At 40.6% G+C, this 26,556-nt stretch overlaps 1 protein-coding gene across 1 annotated transcript; it reads right to left on the bottom strand.

The window, feature by feature from the left end:
• Positions 1–3,354: 3,354 nt before the first annotated feature.
• kiz (kizuna centrosomal protein) lies at positions 3,355–26,556 on the bottom strand. The gene is made up of 15 exons (XM_079369991.1): positions 26,356–26,556; positions 25,810–25,872; positions 25,138–25,300; positions 23,465–23,539; positions 21,604–22,222; positions 21,207–21,465; positions 18,069–18,188; positions 17,171–17,335; positions 15,952–16,102; positions 13,801–13,957; positions 13,205–13,267; positions 11,819–11,917; positions 11,277–11,346; positions 4,105–4,151; positions 3,355–3,665 (listed from the first exon to the last, which is right to left on the bottom strand). The coding sequence occupies exons 1-15, from the start codon at positions 26,418–26,420 to the stop codon at positions 3,565–3,567; spliced, it is 2,217 nt and encodes a 738-aa protein (XP_079226117.1). The 5' UTR covers positions 26,421–26,556; the 3' UTR covers positions 3,355–3,564.

Here is a 26,556-nt window from a genome sequence, read left to right as displayed (position 1 = left end):
GAAATGCAAAGACACCAATAAAAGAAAAGTGACCTTTTCCTATTGTATAGTTGTCTGGACAAAAAGCAGGTCAATCTGGCTTGTGAGGGAGCAAGACCCTCCTCTCAACTTTCCAGACACTCGTGGGAGCAATTGGCGAGGAAAAAAAGGCTGAATTGTTGTGGACTGAACATGAATAGCTTTGAGTTCAGTACTTGATAGCATACCAGACTGATAGGAACAGGTCCCATACTCAAAGAAAACGTAGTCCTTACAAGCTCAAATTCCAAAGCATATCTAAAGGGTTTTTCTTTTATAGCCTTGTTAAAAAAATCTTGTTTTTTTCAGAGATTGGAGAGATCTGTACAGTTTTACAGATCTAAATGACTGTCCTGCATGCCCTGCAGAGTTAAAGTTATCTTTGACGTAACGTTTAAGGGATTAAGATAGCACGTTTTACATCAGATCTGAGATGCAATCATATTTTTATTCACATTATTAATGTATTGTCCATGGTAGGATTTTAAAGCTATTTTGAGGAACTCTAATTTTATGTCCATCTTTGTGACCCAAGCAATATGTCTATGTCCTCGCTGATCTTTTCCCGTACATACGTAAGTAGTAATCTGTTAAGAACAATTCCTAAAGCTGTTTTTTCTTTGTAACCCACCGTACATCTTTTTCATGGAAAACATACACAAAGGCACTGTCAGTCAGATCACATTTTGCTATGATGGTCTTGTTTGGTCAGATTTATAACCAGCTAAAAGAAAAATCTTTATTGCTGGTTTAGCAGAACAGGCTCCCCATGCACAGAGGCTAACCCTTATTGCACTTGCCGCAGGTTCAACTCCAGATCCGGATGTTGTTTGGTGCATGTCATCCCCCGCCCTCTCTCTCCCCACAATACATGACACTCTTGAACCATCCAATCCAAATTAAGGCATAAATTAAAAAAGAAAAAAATCTCATGAGTTTTATTTGATTCATTTTGTTTAATAGTAATTGTAGTTCAAGCCTGTAAGATCTCAGTTCAGTTTACCATAAACGTTTTCCATAAGCATTGAGTGCAGTCATTTATTATGTAACTTTATCTCAAAATTTCTCTAAAGCATGCATCCAATTCCTGATATGCACTCACTTTCAAAGATTTTTTTTCATAAACACAAAAGCTTCTCAAGGGCAGAGAATGCTAATTAAAACATGTTGTTTTAACAATTGTTCTTACTTATTTTCATCTGAAAAGGACATGTGCTCAGACTGTCAAGCAAATCTCAGTTCCCTTTGTGTGGACATTGAAGTAGTGGCATCTAAATGGAACACTTCAGCTGATGCGTTGATATTGTGATTAAGAATATATGAAAAATGATAAATGGATTTGAGCTTGTATAGCGCTTTAGTCTTCAGAAGACTTAAAGCACTTTTTACACTTCATATCACCCCCACCCTTTTACACACTGATGGCTGGTTGCTATGTATATTGCCCATCAAGTAACTAATCCCATTCATACACATTTATACGCTCCTAACGCAGCAGTGAGAGCAATTCAGGGTCTTGCCCGTATATGGGGATTGAACCCTCGACCTTCCAGTTGAGAGATGATGGCTGTAACTGAGCCATTCAAGAAGTCAGAAATGTTGACACAACTGATAGTGAGACAAAACCTTGTCTTTCTTTAAAAAATTAATACTCAATAAATATTCAAGATTTCAAACCCACTTTTCCAGACATTTTATAATCCACGTGACTGTCAGCAACATTTTATTCTTACCAATGCGTTCATCACAGCAACAATAAGCGTTGGTATCTGGTTGCTGCTGAAAAAGATGTCGACATTTTATTGAAGTGTCCTAAAGAAATATCAGCTATTGCAAAGATAAAAAGTACATTTTTGACAGTAATGATCAAAAAAAAAAAAAAAAACCTTTTGGATTTCTAGGATCCTTCCCCTTCAGTGTCACGTACACAGGGAGCATTGAAGCTCAAAAGTTATTGTAGTCTCTCTGGTTTCATTTATCACTAAAGTGTAAGGTGAAGGCAGAGCATGTTTTAAAGGTGAGACTCTATGACGACATCCTCCAGCTACCTGTGTTCTTATAGCTAAAAAACACATGTAACAAAAGGTTCAGGTGAAATATTAAAGAACTATTGCTTTTCTCTACATTACAAGTCATTTTTACAATCGTATTGTCGATATATATTTTTTAAGAGAGTCGATATCTGATGACATGATCTAATAAAAAAACGATAACGACCTTCACAGAACCACTGCTTTTTCTAAACACACATTTCAACATACACATAACAGATGAGGCAACGTTGCAACATCTCTGATTTGAATTGAGTTACTCACTTCATTGATACCCTCAACTGCCTGATTAAACCTCATGTCCTGCAATGACAGCGTGACTGCTCACGCTGCGAAAAGAATGAGCCGAATATGATCCTCATCGTCGCTCTGACATGGCATCGGAGAAGTTCTTTTCAAAAATGTTATTGTGTTAGTACACATTAGTACAATATAACTCCACTTCCACCGTGAGCCATCTGTCACACACAAGTGTCTGTTGACATGCTCCTTAACATAGATATTATGTTAGGGAGCCTTTTAGCAAACTCCAAATTATTCTGCCACAGTCCCTTTTCTGTGGTGGGTCAGGGCTGTCTGAAGCCATTATAGGTAATGAATGTGGAGTCCTACTTTAAAAGGTTCAGGCATGTAAAGTCACCTACAGCTGACTAATGGAATCCTGCTGACACTGAATGCCAGGGGCTTTTACCACATCCAGGAATGGCAGTTTGGGGAATTTACACTGCAGACATAATGAACTATAAATGTAAACTTGGAAATGTAGCCTCCCACACAGTAGCTCGGAGTTATTAATAGACACAGACCATCCAATGCTGCAAAAATGATCAATTGCATGACGCTGTTTCTGCAACAATTAGGCTTCTATTGACTCATTTGCACGAAAAAGGATAAGAACTGAGATACGCATCTTTGTGTTTCTGTAGAATAAGTTCAGTTATTAAAGATGAGCTGTCGAAAATATTTGTAGAGCAGTTTGATGATCTAAATATTCAGAGTTTGTAAGCGCTACAACACTTTGTGCCCTGCGAGATGGGCCTCTTCAGCAGGTTCAGAGGTTGGGCAGCGGCGTGCAGAGTGGCCATTGTGCTTTGTCATTTCACAGGTGACTCACATCATTACACTCGAGCATGCTGGAGGTAGAGCACTCGGAGATGCTTGCGGCATTCAAAATGCATGATTTTCAGCCTAGTGCAAACAAATCGCTTTAAAAGATCAGTTTAATCTATTTCGAGCTGTTATTATGAGCCGGGAGAGTTGTTCAGATAAAGAGACTGAAGCAGGGTTAACATCAGAGTGTTGGACAACTCTTCATGTACTTTACCCAACGTGAGAGCTGTCAACTTTATTATTTGTTTTTACGATACACTATGCATATGATTTACATTGCAGACCACTAAAATGATGGTCAGGAGGTGAATTACTGTGAGCCAAACTGTCTTCAATTCGCAGTGATATAATGTAGCGTGCCACAAACATATCCGTGGGGGGGATTTCAGTCATAAAAGTCATCAGCATCATTGTTTGCGTTGAAGGGTTGAGGACACAGGGCTGCTTCGATTTCTGAGTTGCTGTTGTCAGATTCCCCCCAGAAAGCTAAACAGAAAGGAGACGAGACGGCATTGTTATAGCAAAGGGTTCACCCTTCCATGGCGTATCAAAGTGTGACCTTTTACATGGTCTACGACATTTCTTCACTCAGTCAATTCATCACTCTCTATATATAAGCATTCCAGGATTTAATGCACTGATGCTGAACTCATCTTGAGATGGATTTCAATCTGAAATGTTAAAAGTCTATCTTTTAACAATTTGAATTTCGTTATAGGTGCGTCAAGGTCATTATTTCATTTACACATCCTCAAAAGGTATAGCTACATTCACAGAGCCTTTTAACCAAACAGATGGTGTTCTTGTGAATCTCAAAATCTGAAATAATTTTATACTTCAATGCACAACCTCCTATAGTGATCTATTTAGTGTAATTAACCTTTTATCTATCTTACACACAATTAAAATGACTGTCTGTACTCACCTTTTGACTGTAGAGTAGAACGAGCCTTCGAGTTTGTCTTCTCTTTTCTGGAAACACAAAAGACTGTTATTGGCCTTGTAAACTTAATACCTCTCTCTGTACAAAAATAGATACAAAGATAAAAAGTCAAGGCAGACAGAGGTGCAGAGGGAACTTCCTTGACTCCTGTTATAATCGTGCCAAAGGATTTCGACAAGGCCCTCTTTATACAAAGAAAAAAAGAGACAGGGTTGCCAGGTTCCCATAGTTCTGGTGATATCACTATGTAAATGTGTGACCTCCAAAAAGGCTTTGATCTACCCCAATGCATATGCAATAAGCCCCCCCCCCCCCCCTTTCCACTTTTAAAGGCGTCCTCTTTAATTTACATCATCACAGCGTCTATTCAAAACCCCACAATATAGCCTCATCATGTCACAGGTTAGCACACATATCCATACAGCTTATTTGTTTGGACCTTCTATACGCAAGCTGTGCTGATGCTTTTCTCAGAAACCAGGGAAAAAAAGATGTCGAGTTTAAGCAGATGAGCTCTTACAAAAAATGTTGTGTGGTGCGTTCCCCGTCCATCTGCACCAATTCAAACCCATGACCTCTTTGATTGTCTTCCTCTCTATCACCCTCATCTCTTCATCTCTAGCTCAGCTAAATCTTGGCACATATGACTGTACATTGAGTATAAGCACCAAATTACTCTGGCTGCCTTCCAATTGCTATTCTGCAAACTATATATTGATGCTTTGCACCACTCAAGGAAGAATGAGAGAAAAGGGATGCAACTCCCATTCCTAACAGTAAACAGATTGCTTTGTGCTTAATGCACTATATTCCATGAAGTCAGTATGAATTTATATTCATCTGTGTAAAGGACTTTAAACAGGATGCTTCTTGCATTCTGTTCAGAAGCTAGCAAGTCAAAGCAAAGGCTGAGGAAAAACATGGTACAAAAAACGAGGAAAATACAGTAAGACACAAAAACAGATAAAAGGCATGTAAGCTGAATGTGTAATACTTGTGAGGGTGTTGTGTCTTGTTGAGTTTTTTGGTAAAAATTGGTATTTTGCTACATATTTTGATTAAATTAGGTCTTGTTTTGGTCAATTCAAAGTTTTAGAGATGGCTTGTTTTACAAAATGTATCCCGAAATTATCTTCCTTATAGAAACAGGCTGATGTTAGCTTTATAACCTGCCTAACTAATTACCAAATCACCATTGACATATTAGATTTATGGATGTCCATGTGATGTGAAAGAAAATATAATCAAAATCATGTATTTTTCTTTGATTTCACCTGGGCTGGTTAAGACCTCATATTTCACTTCAATAACGTTGGAATAATCTTAACACCTAAGCATCAGCAGTTGCTTTTAATTGAGATTTCTGAAAATCATTGATAACTTTAAAATCTAAAATGTATTGTTTTTTCAAAAATACGGGTTGTAAAGGGGTGGAAATTTTCCGATAAATTTCCGGAAACTTTCCATGAGAAGTTAAGCTTGGACATTTTGGAAATAATCCAAATCGGAAACTGTCCTTGTTAATTTATGGAAATTAACTGGAAATAGAGGGTAATTTAATCTATCTGTATCATATCAAAGCATACATGTAAACATTGTGTTTTGTCCTAAGCAGATATCCATGCAAAATAAGAGATTTAAAAAAATGTTCCATCAGATTTACATCACATTATTAAAATATATTACCCCATAGTATCATCAAAACTCACTTCCTTTTACCTAATACATGAGCTAAAATGTGTGGTTTCAATAGTTTTGTCCTCTGGGCTCAAATTGTGGTCCAGGGTTCTAGAAATCTTCTGTGCCCGTGATGGAGGAGTCCACGGTGCATGTAGGGGGCGTGGCCTCAATTGTCAGCAGTGTGCATGTGATTGAGGAATAGCATAGATATTCAAGTTTACTTGCATGAAATGTGGTTGTTTTAATTAAGAGAATGCTAAAATTAATTTTCCCAAACTATATCTATTCAGGGCCAACTTTCAATAATGTAAATTCACGGTTTATTCATGTTTTTTCACATGAATTCCCGTACATTCCCATGGAAAGTTTCCAACTTTGAAAATTCCCGAAATTTTGCGACCCTTTTCAGAAATGACAAGAGAAATGTGTTTTTGTGTGTCAACACAACAGCAAGGTTAAACTTACTGTACAGCACTTTGATCTGCCTTGGCTGTTATAAATGTGCTATATAAATATAGTTGACTTGACTTGATTTAACTATGATTGTATATTAAGGGAATGGATATACTTTTTAAAGAAGACAGTGATATCTACCTGCCATCCAAATTTAGCTTCATAAACTGCTTGAGAGCTATAGCACAGAAGGCAAAGACTAAACCAGTCTTTACAAAAAAACTCAACAAACCTTAAAGGAGCAAAAATACTGAAATAATCTATATGATCACTTCCTCTCCCGTGCTGCAGTAATAGCTGCAACTGACAGTAAATGAGGCTTTTCTTTTCTTGAATTTCCCCCTGGGATTGGAATAGTCTATCAGCTGTTCCACTTCAGAGAGGGACAGGACTGATTTCAAGACAGGGTTATTACCATAGAGAGCCTAGTCTGGAGCTGACCCTACCAATCCAATATTCAGTTTACATAAACATTTATGCCAGTTCATCTTCAGCTGAGTTTCCCTTAATTGAGGCAATGATCTGAATATGTAAGACTGGACTGGCCAGGGTTTTGCAGGCTCTGTTGGATGGAGGTGAATGTGTAAAATGATGCAAATTATAGCCACTGTAATGTCCTGTTTTTTTTTTTCTCAAATGCTTCACTCATTCTTGTTCTCTGTCCTTTCAATGGTTTCATAATGTTGTTTATCTCATGTTTTCTGTGCTTGCTTTGCAAGTCTACAACTGCTTTTACAATTGGATGATGAGGTTTATACATTTTACAGCATTTTAGTGAAAAGGAAAAGGGACAATTACTTATTCAGGATACTGCACTGATATACAAAGTGCTAACATTACATTAATGATTTACATAAATCATGTCAACACATTTTTCCAGGTTTTAAGTGTATATCAAAAGGATACAATTACTAAAATTGGTCTACATGCAATGCAATAGTTAAAGGTATATGAGTTGAAGTTATATGTTCTTTAAGAGCCATCGATTACGTTTCCTTTTCCTTCTTTGTGATGATTGCGTCACCCTGAGAGCAGCATCCTGTGCACTTTTTTTGGGGGATATTTTTAGCTACTCTGGCAAAGAACAAATACACAAAAACAGATACTGGTACTTCAAACCTCCAAAAAATACAGGATTGATCGGTTGAGGTTGCAGTAGTGAAATGTGTCCAGAAGAGACTTTCTATTTGTCTCTTAAGCAGCCCAGAAATGTGCAAATATAAATGACTGTGATTCCACATTTATACTTAAGGTTGATATAAACTTTGCGAATAGGTCCAATGTTGCAGCAATATGTTTCTTCTGGAAATATCTAATGAAGATACTATCTTTTATAGGAGGACTGTAAGAGAAAATAATGCTTACCAAGCATTTAATAATGCTTTGCACACACCAATAGGTAGGAAACTGCTTTTATTTACCCTGTCTTTTTTTAAGCTCCAGCCACCCACACACAAATGCTAATAGCACAATAGCACTTTTGCGCAGCGGTGCTTGTCTAAAGGTAAAGGGAGACCCATCACCTCATCATTCCCATCAACTCCTACTCCCATCCCAGCTATGACCCCACAGAAACATTGTTTAGGCTCCGTTTTGATGGGTCTGAATGGTAGCAGGATATAGCCCTCAGAGGGGGCAAACAGTGAGAGGGAACTGTGAGTGCACAGTGAGTGAGTGGGTACTCTCTAACATGTGAGTGCTCTCTGCTGGCAACCAGTAAGTACTGCAGCTCAGAGGGAGAGACGTTGGGCCAATCATGCACAGCATGGCCCATGCAACCGTCCTAGCTGGCGATAGTATTGAGGCGATAGTCTTGAGGCTGGTGCAAGGGATCATTTATTAACAGCTCACAGCAATTCAGAGAAGATGATTTGAGTATGGTAATGTTCTTATTGTTTTTCTTAGAAAAACAGTACATCGAAAATCAACTCCAAAATTGAGTTTCATAAAACAAGAAGTTGTTTGAAAGTTCCTTTTTACAAACATTATTTACTGGTGTGAGTCTGCTTATGCATGACAGTGACCTCCACTGGTAGCACACTCTTAATGCTGCCTCTAGTGCGTCAAGGTTATTTTGTAGTCTTGTGTTTTATTCCATTGAAAAGCAGGAGATTAAGTGCTAAATTACAAACGAACAATAGACCAATTTGATTCCCTTTTTTCCCACTGAAGAAAAGATTCAATGCTGCCATGTGCCTGGTTGTGACCCAACTGCCTGCACGTTTACTTCAAACATATTATTGACTTTTAAATTGTTTAAGTATGTTATCCTTCACCCACTCCTCCATCACAGACTCTTTGTGTGTTACTGCCTCTCTGTCTCCCTCTATCTCTAGCTTTCGTTTTCTACATCTCTCAGCTCATGATCCTCTCACCCCTCCATCCCTCCTCCCAGCAAGCTGTCAGAGATCCACACACATCGCCTCCCCACATGAGAGACAGAGAGTGAGAGAGCTTCTGATTTTGACACTCTGAGTGATTTGAGGTCGAATGCTTGAGCACATCCTGTTGTCCAAGGCAAAGCTGTAAACCACTAATTGTTGAGTCAAGGTTTTTGTCAAGCAGGCACTAGGCACAACAATCATCACACCAGCTGATGGCTGGAGGATTTTTGTGTATGTGTGTATGTCTACAGCTGTGTGTGTGTGTGTGTGTGTGTGTGTGTGTGTGTGCGTGTGTGTGTGCGTGTGTGTGTATGTTTTCAAGCATTTATTGGGATCAAAAACAGGCGTGGAATAAAAAAAAGGTATCAAAAAAAGAAAATAAAAATAAGAAAGGAGTAGCATCTGAAATGCCTACAGTAGAAAGGAGCACAATGATTCTTTGCACGAGAGGAAGCAGTGGCATGCATTGGCGTACAAAGGGGAACAAGTGGTCTTTACATGGAGTGCAGCTGCTTATTAAGACTCACTCCTTCGTGCATTATTCCTTTCATCCCCACTCAACCACAAAGTGATTTTACTTTGCCACTCACAAAGACAGCAAAAGATTTGTAATGGACAAATCAGTCGCTTCCCCACGAGTTATAATACAATAAACAGCACATTCTATAAAAGTATCTGACTGAAAAACACTGTGTGGGAGAGAGCATGGAAGAGAGAGGGGGAAAAAAAAAAAGAATATGAAAGAGCTCAATTCTCTCGAATGCCATAATAGTGAAATGAGCACATATAAATGTGTTAAGAGTATCTCTTTGCATCTTGTATAGACTGCATGTATTTAATCTGTAAAGCTTATTAAGGCCCTAGTCATTGCTATGCAAAGCAGCACCCAGCGCTTTTCTCTCGCTTTTCAGCTGAGTGCAGTGTTTGGCCAATAGGACTGGCCCCCCGCCTCTCATTCTGCATTCATAACATGCAACATTTGCACAATGTATCTCTCAAAGGCCCTGAATAGAAGGCCTTAATACTCATGTAAACAACTGCAAACCAATTACTTAATGAATCGGGCCCACACATAATGAGGAGCCTCACAAAGGGCTATAAATGCATTTTTTGCACCAAAGCCTCTGCTTTTAACTACAATCCCTCTGCTGTAGTCTAGGCTTAACTAGCAAATCATAATTATTGTCTAAGACAACAGAGAGGAAGCCATTTTTGTATTTTGAGTCCAGCTCCATCCTCCTTTTGATGTCACTCATCAGCTCACTGACAAAATAAAGCAAATAATTAACAAGTAGGATGGAGGGGGGGGGGGGGGGGTGTACAGGAAGACAGAGCAAAAGAGGGCCAGGAGAAGAAGAGAGGGCAAGACAGAGAAGGAAGAAAAGAGATAGAGAGAAAGGAGGGAAGTAGGACGAGAACAGGCTGCAGTGTTATGCTTCTGTTTAAGTGCAGGGCTCCTAGACCACTTGTGGAAGTAATAAAGCACAAGAACTGACTGTGGTAAGTGGGACGCTTAAATCTAAGAATCCCAGAGAAGCAAAGAACAGACCGAGGGAATCGCTGTACAACCAAAGAAAAAAATAATGGTTATGTTTCACTTGGAACGCTTGCCATTGCGTCCTTCCTCACTCAATTTACATGTGAGGGTCTGGCATCCAAAACTACCTATTTGTCTAATTTTACCTTTGTACACATCTTGTGGCATAACTTTCCCTGGCGTTCAGCGTTGCCGCCTAATTTTTATTTTTCGCAAATTGTGTTTAATCACATGCACTGCAGACTTCCCATGCACATTAATGACAGGGAGAGGAGCACCATCTGAAAGAGTCCGGGCCTGAAAATTGGCTCATGTTTATTAAAGAGGATGGTCATTGGGGTTGGCAGTGGCAGACATCAGCAGCTATGAGGACCACAATAGAGCCAGCCCATTAGGCCCTTCCCTGGGCTAATAGGCAGACTGGGAGCGCCTGTTTGCCAGGCCAGAGAGATACAGACTTCAGCCCTCGTGTCAGCGTGGTGCCCAGTAATCACATGAAATCAGAGAAGATTATTCCTCATAACGTTTACCCAGCCATTACTACAGCCAAAATGGGTTCGCAGTGAAGAGGTGCTCTGAGGACCCGGCATGCAATTGCAGATTTGATGAAGTCGTGTTGATATTCAAATGTAGCCGTGATGGTGTTAGCTTCCACCAAGCTATTTATCATTAGATCATCTTTTCCAGTCCACTTAGGCCTCTGATTTGAGCAGCATAAATGTGTTTCAAGGGTGAAAAATGAAAGGACATTTGTCCTTGTCAACACTTGAATCCCCTTCTTCCATAACAGTTGTCCCTGATTCTCTTCTCGACATGATCTGTTTGCATTCTGACAACAAGCCTGAAGACATGACTCCAATTTATTTTTTTGGGAACTATTTTTGCTTTTGATTTCTCAAACCTGGCTGAACCCTGCGAACGGTGAGTGAAAGGGGCTCTGGGAGGCTTTTGTCTTTATAAGCGAGTTAATGGGTGGCGCCCCCTTGATCTTATGGAAATGAACAGGGAATTATTAGTGCGGCCATGCAAATGTACATCAACCACTTTGGTGTCTGGTGGCCCATTTCCTGTGGCCCGTTGAATAATAACAATGTTCTTACCCAGGGTAAGGGTCTTGATGTGAGGAGCGTTTGGCCCTCCCCAGGTCCTCTTCACAACCACGATTTATTCCTTAAAAGAGCAAACAGGGCCTGATGAAACCATCTGATTAGAACATCTCTCACAAGCTTATCAAAAATGCACATTAACGGTACAAACTTATGATAAAGCAGGTCATATGTAGACTTCTCATTGTTGAATGTTACAGCTATGTAGGATGAATAAAATCTATATTTAATCTATATGTATTTAGGATCAGCTTGAGCTCCTTCCATGCATCATTACGATGCCACATCAATAATAAAGTAACACATTGGAGTTAAAGCCTTTCAAAGCTGAGTTTTTAAGAGGAATTGGGAACAAAAGTCAAAAATGGTTGTGACATATACGGTAGTTCTGGGCTTTGACTTGTTAACAGTGATGTACACAACAAACACGTCCTTTCTAGGGTGTACTTACGTATGTGTCATGAGAACATATGGCTAATGTTGACCAATGGTTAGGCTCCAGTTACTTGCTACTTAGAGTGCAGCACATTTCTTACCTGAGAGGCCCTCATCATCATCGCCCTCATCCTCCTCTTCAGAACAGTGCAGCCTTTTCTGCATGGCTGATTGTTTGAGTAACTGATATGCTTTTGTCTCTGTTAGGGGAAACGCACACAAACACACAAGGGCACACACACGCACACGCACACACACAAAGTCCCTGTCAAATATTTGCTTAAAACCTAGGTTTCCAACTTTCCGAGGGGTTTCTGTGTTTGATGAGACAACATGGTTCAGTAGCTGAGTCTGCCGGTGTCGCCGCTGAGCAGAGTGGGTGAAAACACTGTGCTCAATCAGCTAAGCTGTTGATCCAAGACTACATTATGTAGCAACACTTTCCATGAGGAAATCAGCACCTCACATTATCTCAGCACCCCCTACAAGGAAGGCAATGAGATATTTTATTATTATTATTTTTTTTTTAAACACTCATAATTACTTTCCAGCACACTAAAGTAGGAATCGTATTTGAAAAGAGCGCGGAGACTACTCTGGAGAGAACTGACATAGCTGAAGGAAATAATAAATGGGCTGCTTTCTCAATGATTCTGCTTAAAAAAACACTTCTTTTAAAAAGATACGATAATAATGTCTCAAGAAACATTTAAGATTTTTATTGCATCACGGTCCGCAGTGTTGTTCAACCCACTGCCCTTCACATCTCCACTGCCCTGTGCATATAGTCTAAATCAGATATACACCCAAGCATGTCTCTGTAATTACTATCAGTTCCAAGGTCACGGCATTTGATTGTGACATTGATGTCGCTCACCGCAGCAGAAAACCTTCTCCTTTAAAAAAATCTTTCGTCATCTTTTTGATACTGGTCATGGCTTTTGATTAAGTGTCGCAATTGCAAACTGGACTCATTTTGCTGGCTGTGCAGACACATGAAAGACCCTGTAGGAAATCTGATAACCATGGGTTGTATAGCATTGCTTTACATTTCAGAGGGGCAGCTCAGGGACAGGCACACCAACTGCTTCCACGATGCCTTCATATCTAGTTTTTTTTTTTTTTTTTTTTCAAGTCCAGCCTTGCCGGAGCATTGTTTAGAAGATAATGAGAAGCGATGACAGATCTCTTGTGCTTCCCACCCTGGCACCCTGACAGTTAAAGCAGCCACATTATGCCTGGTCCAATGAATTATCAATTTTGCCACAATTCCTCGGACCAGGCTGAAAGGATAGCTAGTGTTTTCTTGGAGATAATTAGAGGGAACTAGCACAGCTCTTCAGGTGGGACTTTGACCCTGGATTCACCTTGATCATCCTGTCTTAGCCATTGCGTAAAAAAGAGCCCATTATTCACTGCAGAGGGATGAAAACAAACCACAACATAAGGACAGTGTGAATGCTGGGGCACCGGCAATGCCTTTTTACCTCTAATAGGAACACTTTCCACAGGGCTTTCGTCCTGGCTGTCCTCTTCAGTACTTTGTAGTTCTGTAAGAAAGGGAAGCGCATAGTGAGAAGCAAAGGCAGGGAGGAAGGGAGTTTAGGAATAGAAATGGGAGTAAGGGTCTTTCTTTAGCTCTGAATAGAAGGCTGCATGCAAACAGGGCTGGGAGGGATTTATAAAAAAAAAAATCTCTGTGGTTAAATTGATTACTGTCATAAAAGGGAAGTTTTAGTTCTTTGCAGAGCTGGTTCATAAAAAAATAAAATAAAAAAATAAAAAATCAGTAGCCTACATTTGTTCCCATTAATGGCCTTGCTGTACGTTAGTGTGCAAAGAGAGTGTTATCTTAGGAATGTTTTTGGCATTTGTGGAAATCTACCTGCAACTATGCCAAAAACCGATATTCGTGATAAAGAGTTTTGAATGTTTGAGAATGCAGCCTTTCATCCACAATCAATATAATAAACAAAACCACCAAAGTATTAAAAAATGTAGTCTATTTCAAATATTGTAGTTTCATAACAATGTACCAGGCCTATTTCTATTCTAGTAATATGAATTAAGAACCCTCGGTAACCTTGCATCTGTTGCTTTCCTACTGGCCTGGCGGGCTTCACGTATCCGTCAGCCAGGAGAGAAGGAGGACCACATGAAGAAGACAAGTCGCTCGCGTCCTCTGCTGAGGGGCACTCCTCACTGGACCGGGACACAAGTGTCCTCAGCAGCACTTTGGCCTGTGAGCAGCACAAATTAAAACCACACTCTTAATTGTTCCCATTTTGTGAAGGAAGTGTTAAATTGAACTCTCGGCGATTAGGAAAGTCATTTACTTTGGCCACGGCTGCTCGCACAGAGGTGCTGCTGTAGTGTGTGTTCAAACGCCAAGAGAAAATAACTTCAAATTCTCTCACTCTTTTAACTAAAAAAGATTATTTCACACACTTTCGCTCTCCCCCCTCAATCACACTTTTTCTTTTCTTTTTTTTTTCCTCTTCTCCTTCTCTTCTCATCCATGAGATGAGAGAAGCGCCTAAAGAATGCAATCACCCTGGCGTTAATGTGCAACACATTCCCGATATCGCCCCTCTTGGCTGAGGGAATTGAGACAAACTGCTCTCTTCCTCCCTCTCCAGCTCATTTTTTTTTTTTTTTATCTCTGGAGAGATGAGGATACACAATTAAGAGGAGCTGTTCCGGGAGATGAGGAGCAGGGAGATGCCACACACCGATTTCCTTATTCTCCTTTTTTTCCCCTCCTCCATATCAAATCCTGCCATCATCATCTCTCTTTTGTGATCAAAGACTGCCTCTCAGCCTCAGATGGCCATTTGCTACTTTTAATGAGCACTAATATGGAGGGGATGATCAGGAGGACTTTGACGGCGACAAACTTTAAGTGTTGTAAGTTGTTATCAGAAGGTCGCACTGAACATTGACATGTGCATGCTTTCATTTTCTGAGAGGGGAATGGAGGCAAACACATACCAATCTTAGCTCAGCACTTGGTATGTGATGGCATTGCACAATAAAAACTGTCTTGATCCTTGTCCCCCGATATCCTTCTTTGTTCTTTTTTTAGATTTAGTCAAATGTATCCCGGGTTGAGGGCTCTCGCAGACCCACTGCATTTTAAATATCAATGAATGCAACTGTTAGCACTTGAATATTCAAAGGGCCTCTTTGAGTGTGTGCATGCGAGCTGCATGCTCCCATTTGTCGGTGTAGCTAGGCTGTGTGGCATTACGTGAATAGAAATTTCTGTTTGCTCTTGTGTGTAGAGAGTAAGCGGTTGTGTGAGAGGACAGAGAGGGAAGGCAGAGAGAAATAGAGGGAGAGTAGGAGAAATAGAGGGGAGGAGAGAGAAATAGATGGTGTGTATGGAGTGAGAGAGATAAAGGGAGGAAAACATTTTTACTCAGGCTTCGGTGATGCACTTGGACACAATGATGTAGATGGCAGAGCCTCTCTTCTTTTGTCAGTTCATATCTTTGAGAGGCTCTACAGTCTCCCTCTTTGCCTCTCTCAATGCGCCGGGGAAACTGGAGCAAAATCTCCAAGCCATAAAGAACTCCGACAAGATAATTCCACACAAATGTATAAGGAAATAATTAAAATGCTTGAAGAGAAAAATTACATTTCTGAGGGGGGGGGGGGTGAAATTATTGGAACATTTCTTAAAATTATCTTTCAGAATTATTTTTAATTTATTTCTTTGTTCGGAAGAAGAATGAGCCGTCAAAGGTCAACAAGAGGGGAGTTTCAAATAATGACGTCTGTAGTGGTGACGGTGTAAATGTGTCCCTCATTTGTTTGGACCCAGCTGATGGCTATACTTTCGTCTAATACCAAATTAAAAGCAAGTGTTTTGGAGATGAATATACCGAATGAGATGAAAGAACCCGACCAGAGGCTGCAATTTGCGATTACCACATGGGTCAGGGTTTCCCTTCGGTTTAGGTCAATGTGTGGAGCAATCTGATGAGTAGGCAGCACCATTTTGGCTCGACACAAAAGAGGCACTGAGTACCAACGACAGCTCCTTTCTAAAAACATGCAGAGAGAACAGAAACAAATCTTCGGAAAGAAGTGGAAAAGGAGCCATTTTACTCCTGCTCGTGTGTTTGCCTGCAGTAATGTCTACCTACTTTTGGAGCGTAGTGTATGTAAACACAAAGTGTGTGACTTCCTATTGTGTGAGAGGCTGCAGTGTATGTGCCTCCAACGCTACCTGGTGGCCGTAGGTGGCATGACGCTCCAGCAGCAGCGGCGTGAACAGCTGGACTATGCGCTCAGTGCTGAGGACACGGCGCTCCTTGAGCAGGAGGGCGTGCTTGAACCAGCGATCCCACAGCCGAGCAGCATCAGGAGGGAGGCTGGCGCTGTGGTGAGGGTGGGGATGGGATGGTTGGGGTTTAAAAAAAAAAAAAAAAAAAGGCTTTTTATGTAATATGAAGTACAGCATCGTAAAAAAATATGACTTATCATTAAAGTACCATAGAGCTATTTTTTTTTTTTACTATAAACAAATTGTATGTAATGTACAAGTTGAAGACTTTGAATTTGGATTCATCCCACTATTCTTCATTAAATACTTCCAGCTGCTCACTCTTTATACACCTTAGAATATGTTGATCACTAATGACTCCCATTTAACACTAAAAAGACAGAACTGGCCATACTGCTGGTGACAACAAATGGCCGAAAAAGGTGAGAGGCATCTCCCCAGGACAGAGAAGATCTTTCTTTCCTTTCTTTGGATTTGGTATATAGGAGCGGGGGCCTCACTGAAATCAATAGAGTAGTGAAGCAGAGCACGGATTTGGCTTGGCGTATGACTACTCATTATCCAAAGGACTGGAAGTCAGAGATAGGGCATTTTAATTTACTCATGACATTCACCCGTGTAGTGTTACTGCACGGGGTGACACCAAAGATGACCTTTATATTCGTGGACGAGTGAGACTGCATCCAATGCTACCTTACAATATCTGAGCAACTCTAAGAAATGCACCCCCCCCCCCAAAAAAAAAAGAAAACCTCAGGCAGATATCCACTCTTGATATAGAAAAATGAATTCCCTATTATTGCACATCTGTTTAATGCACCAAGTGTCAAATAAACTTTGAAGCTATAAAAGCATTGCTGTGTTCTCTGAATGGTTCCATTTCATGACTAACTACTTAAGTAGTCAAACGGGATTCATTCAACCACATGGAAGCATCCAGAAAATGACTGAAATATTTGAACATGAAATATTATTTTTTCGCAGCGAAGGAGTTCCAGTTTGTAACAAAGTGACACACTCGAAAGTTTTGTTTCGATTGTTGATTTAAAAGATTTTTTTTTTCAAGTGACATTACCCTCGTAACAACAGAAATAACCGTACGAATAAAATGCCCATGAAAATCAGTTTGTGCTGTATTTACGGGAGGACCCACAAGCCTTACCTTATTTTATTAGGAGCAGTACAGGATCGGTGAGCTCTCACTAGATCCCGTGGAAGCACGCAGCCCTTTGCTGTGCTCCATGACAACCTCTGAAGCTCATGAAGGATGACTGCTCCACATGCTTCAAGGTCCTCGTCTTTCAAGCTCGCTCCACCGTTACAAAGGCTGTCCAATATATTGAGAGCTGTCAGCTATTGCCATGGAGCCCTGTGCTCAGCCTGCAGGCCAGGAGCACATGGAGTACATCCAACTGCCAGCGCTTCACACAAACATACATGTGCATCCGCACTGTGTATCATAATCAAACACATCAATGCACATACACATCTGCTGACATAATCTAACAGCAGCACTTCACACTGTGTTGCAGGTCACGGCACAAGATTTCAACTCTTTTTGCAATAGAATATGTTGTAGACATCATTTACAAGACTCATGTTTGCACAGATGGGGGGGGGGGGGGGGGGGATACGAGTTGAAAAGACGGAAAACACTTTCCTCTGTCACACATTTATCCGTACTTTACAACAAGAAGTCCAATTATGGTAAATTAATCATGCTATGAAATAAAAAAATTTAAAAAACGGCTTATGAAAAATAAGCCCAGACTAATGAAACACATTCTCCATCCTCCATCTCCCTGACTCCCAACAACAATTCAATCGCGTGGTTACTATAACAATCCCATGTGTTCGAAAACCCCTCAGAAATAAAGACGTGTGCATGTCGTTGATGACACTTCATCTAAAGTGAGAGCCCTTGGAAGAAGGAAAATGTGCTTTCCTCATCTGTGCAAACTCCTCCATGGCCGCTAAATAAATATACACGGCGTTTAGTTGAGACAGGGAGAGATGACATTGTAGTTTGAAGAAACTTTGAAGAGACAAGAAGGGCATACCTGATAATTCTATTGAGTTGTCTTGCATCAAATGAAGAATCCACATACACACTGCTCTGTTCACCGTGGAGTCGTCCTTCAATGTTGTCCAGCAGAGTAAAGAGTCCTTCCTGGGAGAGACTAAAAGAAGAAAAAAAAAACCCATTAATGTAGTGAAAGGAATTCACAATAAAAGAGGCCAAGTGATCGATACGCTCGCTTTTTCCTTTTTTCTCTTTATTTTTTTTAAAGATGCCATTTGATCAAAAAAATCTATGACATATTTCTTTGCAATTCCTCTTGGTATACTCAAGGACTGCTAAAGGAATCTGATCATTGTAATGCTCCTACAATACAATGGAGGACTTCAACAATTCAAAGAGCGTCTGTTGGTGGTAACACATTATAGGTTGTATGGAAAGCTTGTAAAAGTTGCCATTCAATACCAGAGCTCGTAAGCTCTGCAGCCTAACGTTGAACAGCACGGTGAAATCTGTATGAATTGATTTAAAAAATAAAACACTCGGTGACATGACCACTTTCACCATCCCACATTAAAACATGCAAGACAAAATGTTCCTTATGGGGAGGCCTAGATATGATTTCTTTTTTGATGAGAGATTTACACCTTAATTTGCTCCTCTGAGCGGCTGCAAAATGAGAAATGAATGTGGATATCGGGAATCCATCTCTTTCCTGAGCATTAAGCTCTGGGTGGCCCCCATTGAATTCTCACAGAAACCCCAAGCCGAGAGATCCTGAGCCCCCCGACATGAAAGGGGCCAAAAAGAATTTATGACAATCTGTAATGGGCTCCTGGGTTAGAGGTCAGCAAACAATTGCTCCCTCTTTTTTGCAGGTTGTTTCCTGGTAACATCCTGATTAAGCTTGCAACTTGAATTATATCCATGACATTCTGTAGTGTGCAATCCGTCTGTGCTAAGTCCTCTTCAGTGTGGCTGAAGTAGCATAGGCAAAAGCACTATCTTTTCTCTCTCTCTCTCTCTCCCTCTCTTCCCTTATCATCAATGTGGGCCTTGAAATAGTCATCTTTCTCTTTCCACTTTATTTGTCAATGCTCTTCAAAAGGAGACCTTTAGAGAGTGAATTAGTTGTTTTTTCGGCAAACCTCTCTCTCTCTCTCTCTGTCTCTCTCTCTCATTGTATTTTTGCCGGCTTTCATGTCAAGGTCTCCAACCTCACTTTAGATGCCGCCGTTGTCCGCATGTCGACATCATCAGGAGCGTATTGTTAGCTGGGAGGAAGGGGTCAGCCTCTCTGCAGCGATATTGCTCTACAGTGTACAGTACTGACTCCAGGGTGATTTAGCACATGGGTTGGCCTCAGTGTTGAGTGATTGGTGTCAGAAGAATCTCCCTGTGCTGGTACAGGCAGCCAATACAACACAAAAGGAGAGGAAAAAAAAAAACACAACAAGAAATAATAAAACCGTTGAGTGCAGGCACAACTTGACTGAAGACGTGAGCCGTCACATCTGTTAGAGTATGTTCAATTATAATAATTCAGAATAAACAAAACAAAACCGTCAAGATTGGAATAATCTATAAACTAATAAAAGAATCAGAACATATATAGGGAATATATAGGGTTTTTTTTTTTACTTCTTCCTACTTCTTTTTGAATACTGCTAGTCTGTCTTTTTTTGTCTGTCTTATTTGAATGTTGCTACGAAGTAATAATAATAAAAATTAAAAAAAACAATTCATGTGTGTAAAAAGCACGATGCTTTGACACTGCAAAGCCTACACATTGAACATTCTACCTACGTCTGGTATTTTAAAGAATTTTAATTCCTGACAAGCTGTCATCAATTGGGCAGGGCCATCGTGTGGTTCATGGACAACATGTTTGAGAGCAGCACACAGTGAGCCCATTATGTTTAGTTTTAAGGAAGAAGAAAAAAAAAAAAAACAGGAGGATATTTCAGGCGGATACTCTCACTGGCCTCAGCCATGCTGGAGGAGCAATATAATGGGATAATATAATGAATTGCCTGGGCTTGTTTTTTCCTGACTGTGAGCTGAATGGAGGGAGCGATATAAACTCTAACCTTAAGAGAGAGAGAAAAAGAGAGAGAGAGAGGGAGAAGGGGAGAGAGTGGATGCTCTCTGAGCTGTACATCAAAGCCTCTGGATTTCTCCTCGTGCACAGAAGCCCTCCGTGTTAACAATGAAAGCTGCAGCCCCCACCATCATCCCCCTGCACAGGCTAAACGCAGTTCCTCTCTTGAGGTCATGCACATACACAGTCGACCACACGGAAACACAGTCGAACCACAAACAAAACGTGCTCAAATTGTAGAGAGAAAACGCGACCCTGTTATACTGCTTGTGTTACATGAAGGTACGAAACACGTGTAAATGTATCAGCCATGCGAGACGACGTTCAGAAAGGTCATTTACATCTGTTTAAATAATGTCTGTCACTCGACATTTTGGGGAGACAAACGTTATTTAAATGTGACTATAAATCTAAATGGTCCCTCTGATGACATATACTGTCGTGTGGGGAAATGCAGAGGCTCCGGAAGCGAACGTTCACATGGGATTTTCTGTGGCTCTGCCCCCCATCCAAAATGATCCTTCAACTCAGAGGCCATCATCACGCTAAGGATTTGTGGCTATAAGTGCTGTCCACATGCCCACCCTCCAGAACACTCTATGGTGCCACAAATTTCCTCCTCCAGTGGGGACTTCCTGAGGTCTCTCAAGCAGAAAATTGCTCTGTTACAGCATTATCTTGGATTAGGGGCAATATTGTTGGTGACAGGTCCTGAGCTCTGCCTATAAGATGCATCACTGCCACCACCGCAGCTGCCTCTGAGCCACGGAGAGCATGGGCGGTATGGACTGTGACTCCCACAATCCTCTCTGTCAAGCTGACTGATGTTATGGTGGCAAGGACTGCCATCGTGTCTTCACCCGCTCCTATCATTGAACAGCCTGCTGGAGTTCTGCATGGCTTTGCAGAACATCCTCATTTCTCCGTTCTCTCTGCATAAATTTGACTGCATTTTGTATGTTTTAAGAGGAGTAAGTTCCCCGAGGCAATGAAAATCATGTTGTTGTTTTTTTGTTTGTTTGCTTTTTTCCAACACTTTCAAGAAAACGCAAAACCAAGTACAACAAAGTCATTTACCTTTCCAATGTCACCACGAGGGGTGGGGATTCAAAGTTTAACTGTGATGTGTTCTTGGAGCCGTCAGAGTGCGGGGATGATACAGGACTGTGTTGACTGTGATCATCATCTCTCCCAGAAGTGGTCTTTCTGTCAGGTGCCACACCCTCTGGTGGATCCTCTTCCAGCTCCGATTGTGTCAAAGAGATGGACAATTCACTGACGCTACTCTCTGACATCTGCACATCCGAGCTCGGTGTGCTGACACTTTCACTTCTACCTGGATGTGAAAAAAAACACAGCAAAGTATCACTTATTTTTATCTGCAAAAAAGGGCAAAATGAAGTGATCTCAACAAGATATGACAAAGACAATGAAAGATGTAGGCTAGCAATGAGCAAGGACTAGCACTGCAAACCTGGTGTATCTTGAGCTTCTTTTCCAAAGGTGGTTTGAGGCATCAAATCGCCAGGACCTCTCTCTTCATTTGCCATTATGGTCAACTGATGAGCCACGTCTCGGGACTCAGTGTGTCCTGCAGGAGGATTCTTAGCCTTCATGGGGCTACTGCTGCCAGGAGACGGATTCTTCTCAGGCCTGGTCAAGGTCATCAAAGGTGATGGCTCTTCTTCATCATCATCACTTCCAAAAGGCACATTGCCAGCTGTGCCTGTTAAGTCACGCACAGATGGGAGCACCGGCGCCGTTCTTTCATGTTTGTCACTCAAATTACCGCCGTCAGGGGAATCGTTTGAGCCTGAAATGTCATCTGATAAATGTGCTCCGTTGCCGGCAGCTTCCTCTCCTGCAACTCTGAAGTCCTTCAAAAGGCCACTTGGTAGACGTTCGCGGGAGTGCATGCTGCGATTGGGTGAACGATGCAATGCTTGGTGTGAGTGTACACTTGTGGTGCCAGCTTCAGCGTCAGACCCTCTGGAGGTCTGGCGGCCCATAAAAATCGCCGCTGTTGGTTTAGAAACATTCTTAGCTGGGTGTAAAAAGGAGCCGTCCTCGCGATATGTCGGCATAGCTTCATTCTGCAAAACGAGATGAAATGAGTATATTAAATCTACAGCAACCATTTCAAGGACTTCCTTCAAACTATTTTTCAAAGCATACATTGAAAAAAAAAATCAATTCCTTAGGATTAATATTAAATAACCATCCACTTTCCAACTTTGAAAAATGTAGTATTAACAGGCCAAGGAAAGAATTCTTTTCACATATTTTATAAGGATGTCTCAGGATCAGTGTTTTAACTTTTCATCTTATTAGAAATCCTTTAGACAAGTTTTGATTCATGTCTGCAATGTCACCAAGGGGGGAAGAGAGTGAAGCAAAAAAGCCTCCCTCCAAACATAATAACAAAAAGCATGGCTTCTGTTTCTTTTCTGATAAGCGTCTTAAATACCAAACAGTTAGCTGCTTAATAACATTCACTGTAAACCATGCAGCCTGCCCAGCAGATCCACAAAGTAGGTAAAAAAAAAAAAAAAAAAAAGAGGAAAAGTTAATTTCTTGGCTGAGTGATTCCATCGGTAGCTGCAGGGCAAAGTAGAAAGTGTTTCACTAAAGTAGCAATTGATTCTTCTATCAATCTGCGGCACGCGTGTGCTCTTCCAAGGAATGTATTAAATATGAAAATCATATCCCGTTATCATCTGTCTCCAGCTTTCAGCCCGGTAAGCTTCCCTTAATGAATGCTGCAGCCTGAGGGACATGCACACTGCCAGCCAATGGCTTGTATGCATAATGGAGTGACGGTACCATTTTGCTCATTACAATATCGACAGGCTGACGGGGGTTTTGCACACAGTTACAAGTGACTGCTCTAGACAGCATGCTCCAAGTTATTATGAGATGTCTTAGACATTTCATCTAAAAGAGCTTTAACTGCTTTAAGTGAAGGGAGAAAGCAGCTATGGGCTTGAACTACATCGCGTGTACAGATGCACCAGCAAGGATTAGACACCTGTGCTATTACAGATACACAGTTTAAATGTAGACTCTTCTACAGATTTACAGGGCATAAAGTCTACTTTCCTTTGTAACTCCAAACCTGAAAACACAGCTTGATAGAACAGAGATTTGCGTGAATCTTGTAAACATAAAAAAAAAAAAAGATGATGGATCAAGCATTCAAAAAGAAGACGTGCCATTTTGCACACATACAAACATACGCATACATTCACAAACAAGCACAAGTGTCGTGATCTTCAGTTGCTTTCAAATACGAATGATACGTGTATCACTATTCAAGGGGCACAAATAAGCATTACCTTTTTCACGTCAGGCTTTTGTTCCCGTTTCTTTCTTGCATTCACAATACTGGAGATCTTTTTCAAATATTCCGCCTGTGAGAAAGGAATATTAAACTGTCTGTGATATGGAACACACCTGAGATTTTAAAAAGTTCAGGCTTCAAGTAAAGACACAAGTAAACAGTGGCTGAAAATGAAGCAAATCTGTGAGCATTGACTGCTTCCTCTTATAATCCTCATGTTACTGTTTGGTTTTGTATAGTCTATTATTTGTAAAGACTGTATGACATATGTTTGAGGATTGTGTCAGTGTGTCACTAAATGTGTAACCAGGAACAGGGGTTGCAAATTAGCCATGGCTCGAAACCTGTATGAAGCAATGTAGCATGTGTCTCTGTTCAACTTATAAACACAACACGAGAGTAGAACGATAAATATGGATATACACTAGATACAGACATTTTATTGATATAGTTTGATGATTCTGATTACTGACCCAACAATGTTGAGAACAAAATAAGAGCAAGGCCAGTAAGGACTTTTCTGTCCTTTGTTTTGACAGTGCTAATGAGTATTTTCTGCATGAGCTGTGAAATCATATTGTACGACCGCAAGAGTGACGACGTTAAGAATCAGTCGATCACTGCCGGTCACAACGGGTTGTCCCAAGTGAGTGTCCTCTTTGCTGCTGCTGCTGACACCTTCAACAATTATCTCAGTGGCCAGGCTAAACTGCCTTAAACCAAACTCCAATTAAAAAGGCCTACTGGCTTCTTTAAAATGTCTCTCAACAACAAAAAGAAACTTTACCTAGTTATCTAAATAATGGTAATGTCAAAGGAGGAGAGGAAGAAGATTGACATTTGTCATTCATCCACTCTTTTATTTGAGAATTTTACTCGACTTACTCCCAAAGACTGCACAGAATTCTTGATCAATTCACCTTTGACCTGTACATGTTACTTTAAATTTTCATGAAAACGTCTTCATTGTATTAAGAAGACAGAGTTAAAGCAGAATGATCAAGCTGACTGGATACAATGGAACAAAGGCAACAGGACAACTCAAATAATAACAAACATGCAGGACTCAAAAAGCATAAAGAGGAAATAAACCAACTGCTTGAGGCTAGAGAATGACTAAACCTCTGGAGCACTTCAGAGTCTCTATATTGGGCAATTAACTCAGCGAGTCATAATTAGCCAATTTTGTTAATTTGATATTAAGCTGTCAAGCACTGCCGTTGAGTTTTAAGTGATAATCTGACTGGCTCATTGTTCTCTCGCTTGTTCATTTGCTTGTAGTGATAAATTGCACAGTTTGAGTGTTTACTATTGTCACATCAAGCAGTTGCAAATATTCCTCCTCCGTGTTAAAATGACATTCAACATCAAGGCAAATGATTATAACAATGCTTCAATAACAAAGATACATTTTCTCAAATGTTCACACAACAGTCGGTAACCTGCTAGAACAGAAGTGGGCTTAACACAGGGAGTGAGAAATGTTTTTTATGGATGTGATAGAATAATTAAGAACAAAGTACAATTGTCAATACCTAGATCAACCTCAGTTGCTCAATAAAACTCCATGATGAGAAGTGTGTGTAAGTGTGTGTATGTGTGTGTGTGTGTGTGTGTGTGTGTGAGAGAGAGAGAGAGGGAGAGAGAGAGAGAGAGAGAGAGAGATACCTTTTGTTGTTGCAGAGGGCCATGGTCAGGAGTGTATTCCTTCATGCTAATTTCTATGCTCTCCACCTCTCTCAGAAGCTCAAGGTTTCTCATTTTCGCTCGTGCTTCCCTGTCACAGATTTCCTTGAGATAACTGCGCAGTTTGGAACACTTTATCTGTGAGCTGAAGGCAGTGGAGAACTATTATTTCAAAGGAATATTATCTAGGACCATTGTCAAAAATAAGGCTTAGCAAAAAAAGGTCAAGCACAAAGCATTATTCATTCAAAATATATTCTCAACTCTTCTATAAACCTCAGCTTCCCTGTCTTGACCTTGGATTGCGTTAATATATATAAACATCAATTCAGATGAAAATAAGCTGCTCTGCTTTCATCAAAAAATGCATTATTCTTTCAATAGATGAGTACTTGGGGGATTTTTTTAACCAAGACCAGTCTAAAAAGAAAAAAACAAACAAATGCCTTGACGTTTTATTCATACTAATGGGGAGAAAAACACTCATTCGGCATAAAATGTTAAGTGATCACATATTTAGTTTTTTACTACATATTCCATTTGAATTCTGAAATGTATGTTCTTCTTCAATGTCTCGCATTGAAAGCTTAATGCAAAAGAGGGAGGATGAAAACAAGATCAGGCTTAATCTTCTTAAAACAATGTGAAACTTACATTCTTCTATCAGATCTTGAATAGGCAAACAGCTCCCTCTCCAGCTCAAGCCTCCGTGTCTCCCTGCATGCAGAAGTCAGAGGAGCTGTCACTGACACAGATCACTGCAGCCTAACTGTGATTCAGTCACAACCAAACGGTACTGCCATATTTCCTCATTATCAAACTTTCATGTGTACACTAATGTTGCTTTTGGTGAGGTTATGAATAACGCACAGACTAGCTTCATGTTCATCCATAACAATGTAAAGTTTACAGTACAAAAGGTAGTCTACACAATTGAGCTTTCTTTAAAACTGTGTCTTACATGCGGACGATTACGTTTGATATCGATAGCATTTTTATTTAATCAATACCGACTTCACTGTTAGCACCTAGGGGTAGCGTCTTAGGCTTGCTAATGCTAGCTAACGATGCTTCTCCATGTTAGCCTGTCATCTCCCTGTGGTGAGCCGCCGGAGGAGCCTAACTGTCAGCGGACAGCACAACTAGACACCGCGGTTCACCAGGCCGTGTTCCAGCTAATAACAAAGAGAGAAAACTCACCTCTTATGCATCCCTTGTTGAATCGATGATATCTTTTCGTAATACTTGTCCTCGTTGCAACCCATATTGGATATTTTCGCTATTTTTTTAGCACTGCTGTAAAGCCGAGACGATGTAGAAAAGGGAGATAACTGATGTTTACGTTGGTTGCCATGAGGACCGCTCGCTTCCCAGAAATCCCTGCAGATAAACAGAGTGAGC

The sequence above is a fragment of the Symphodus melops genome, assembly GCF_947650265.1.
Source record: "Symphodus melops genome assembly, chromosome: 19".
NCBI classification, from domain to species: Eukaryota; Metazoa; Chordata; class Actinopteri; order Labriformes; family Labridae; genus Symphodus; species Symphodus melops.
This window is presented reverse-complemented; position numbering and strand designations above follow the sequence as displayed.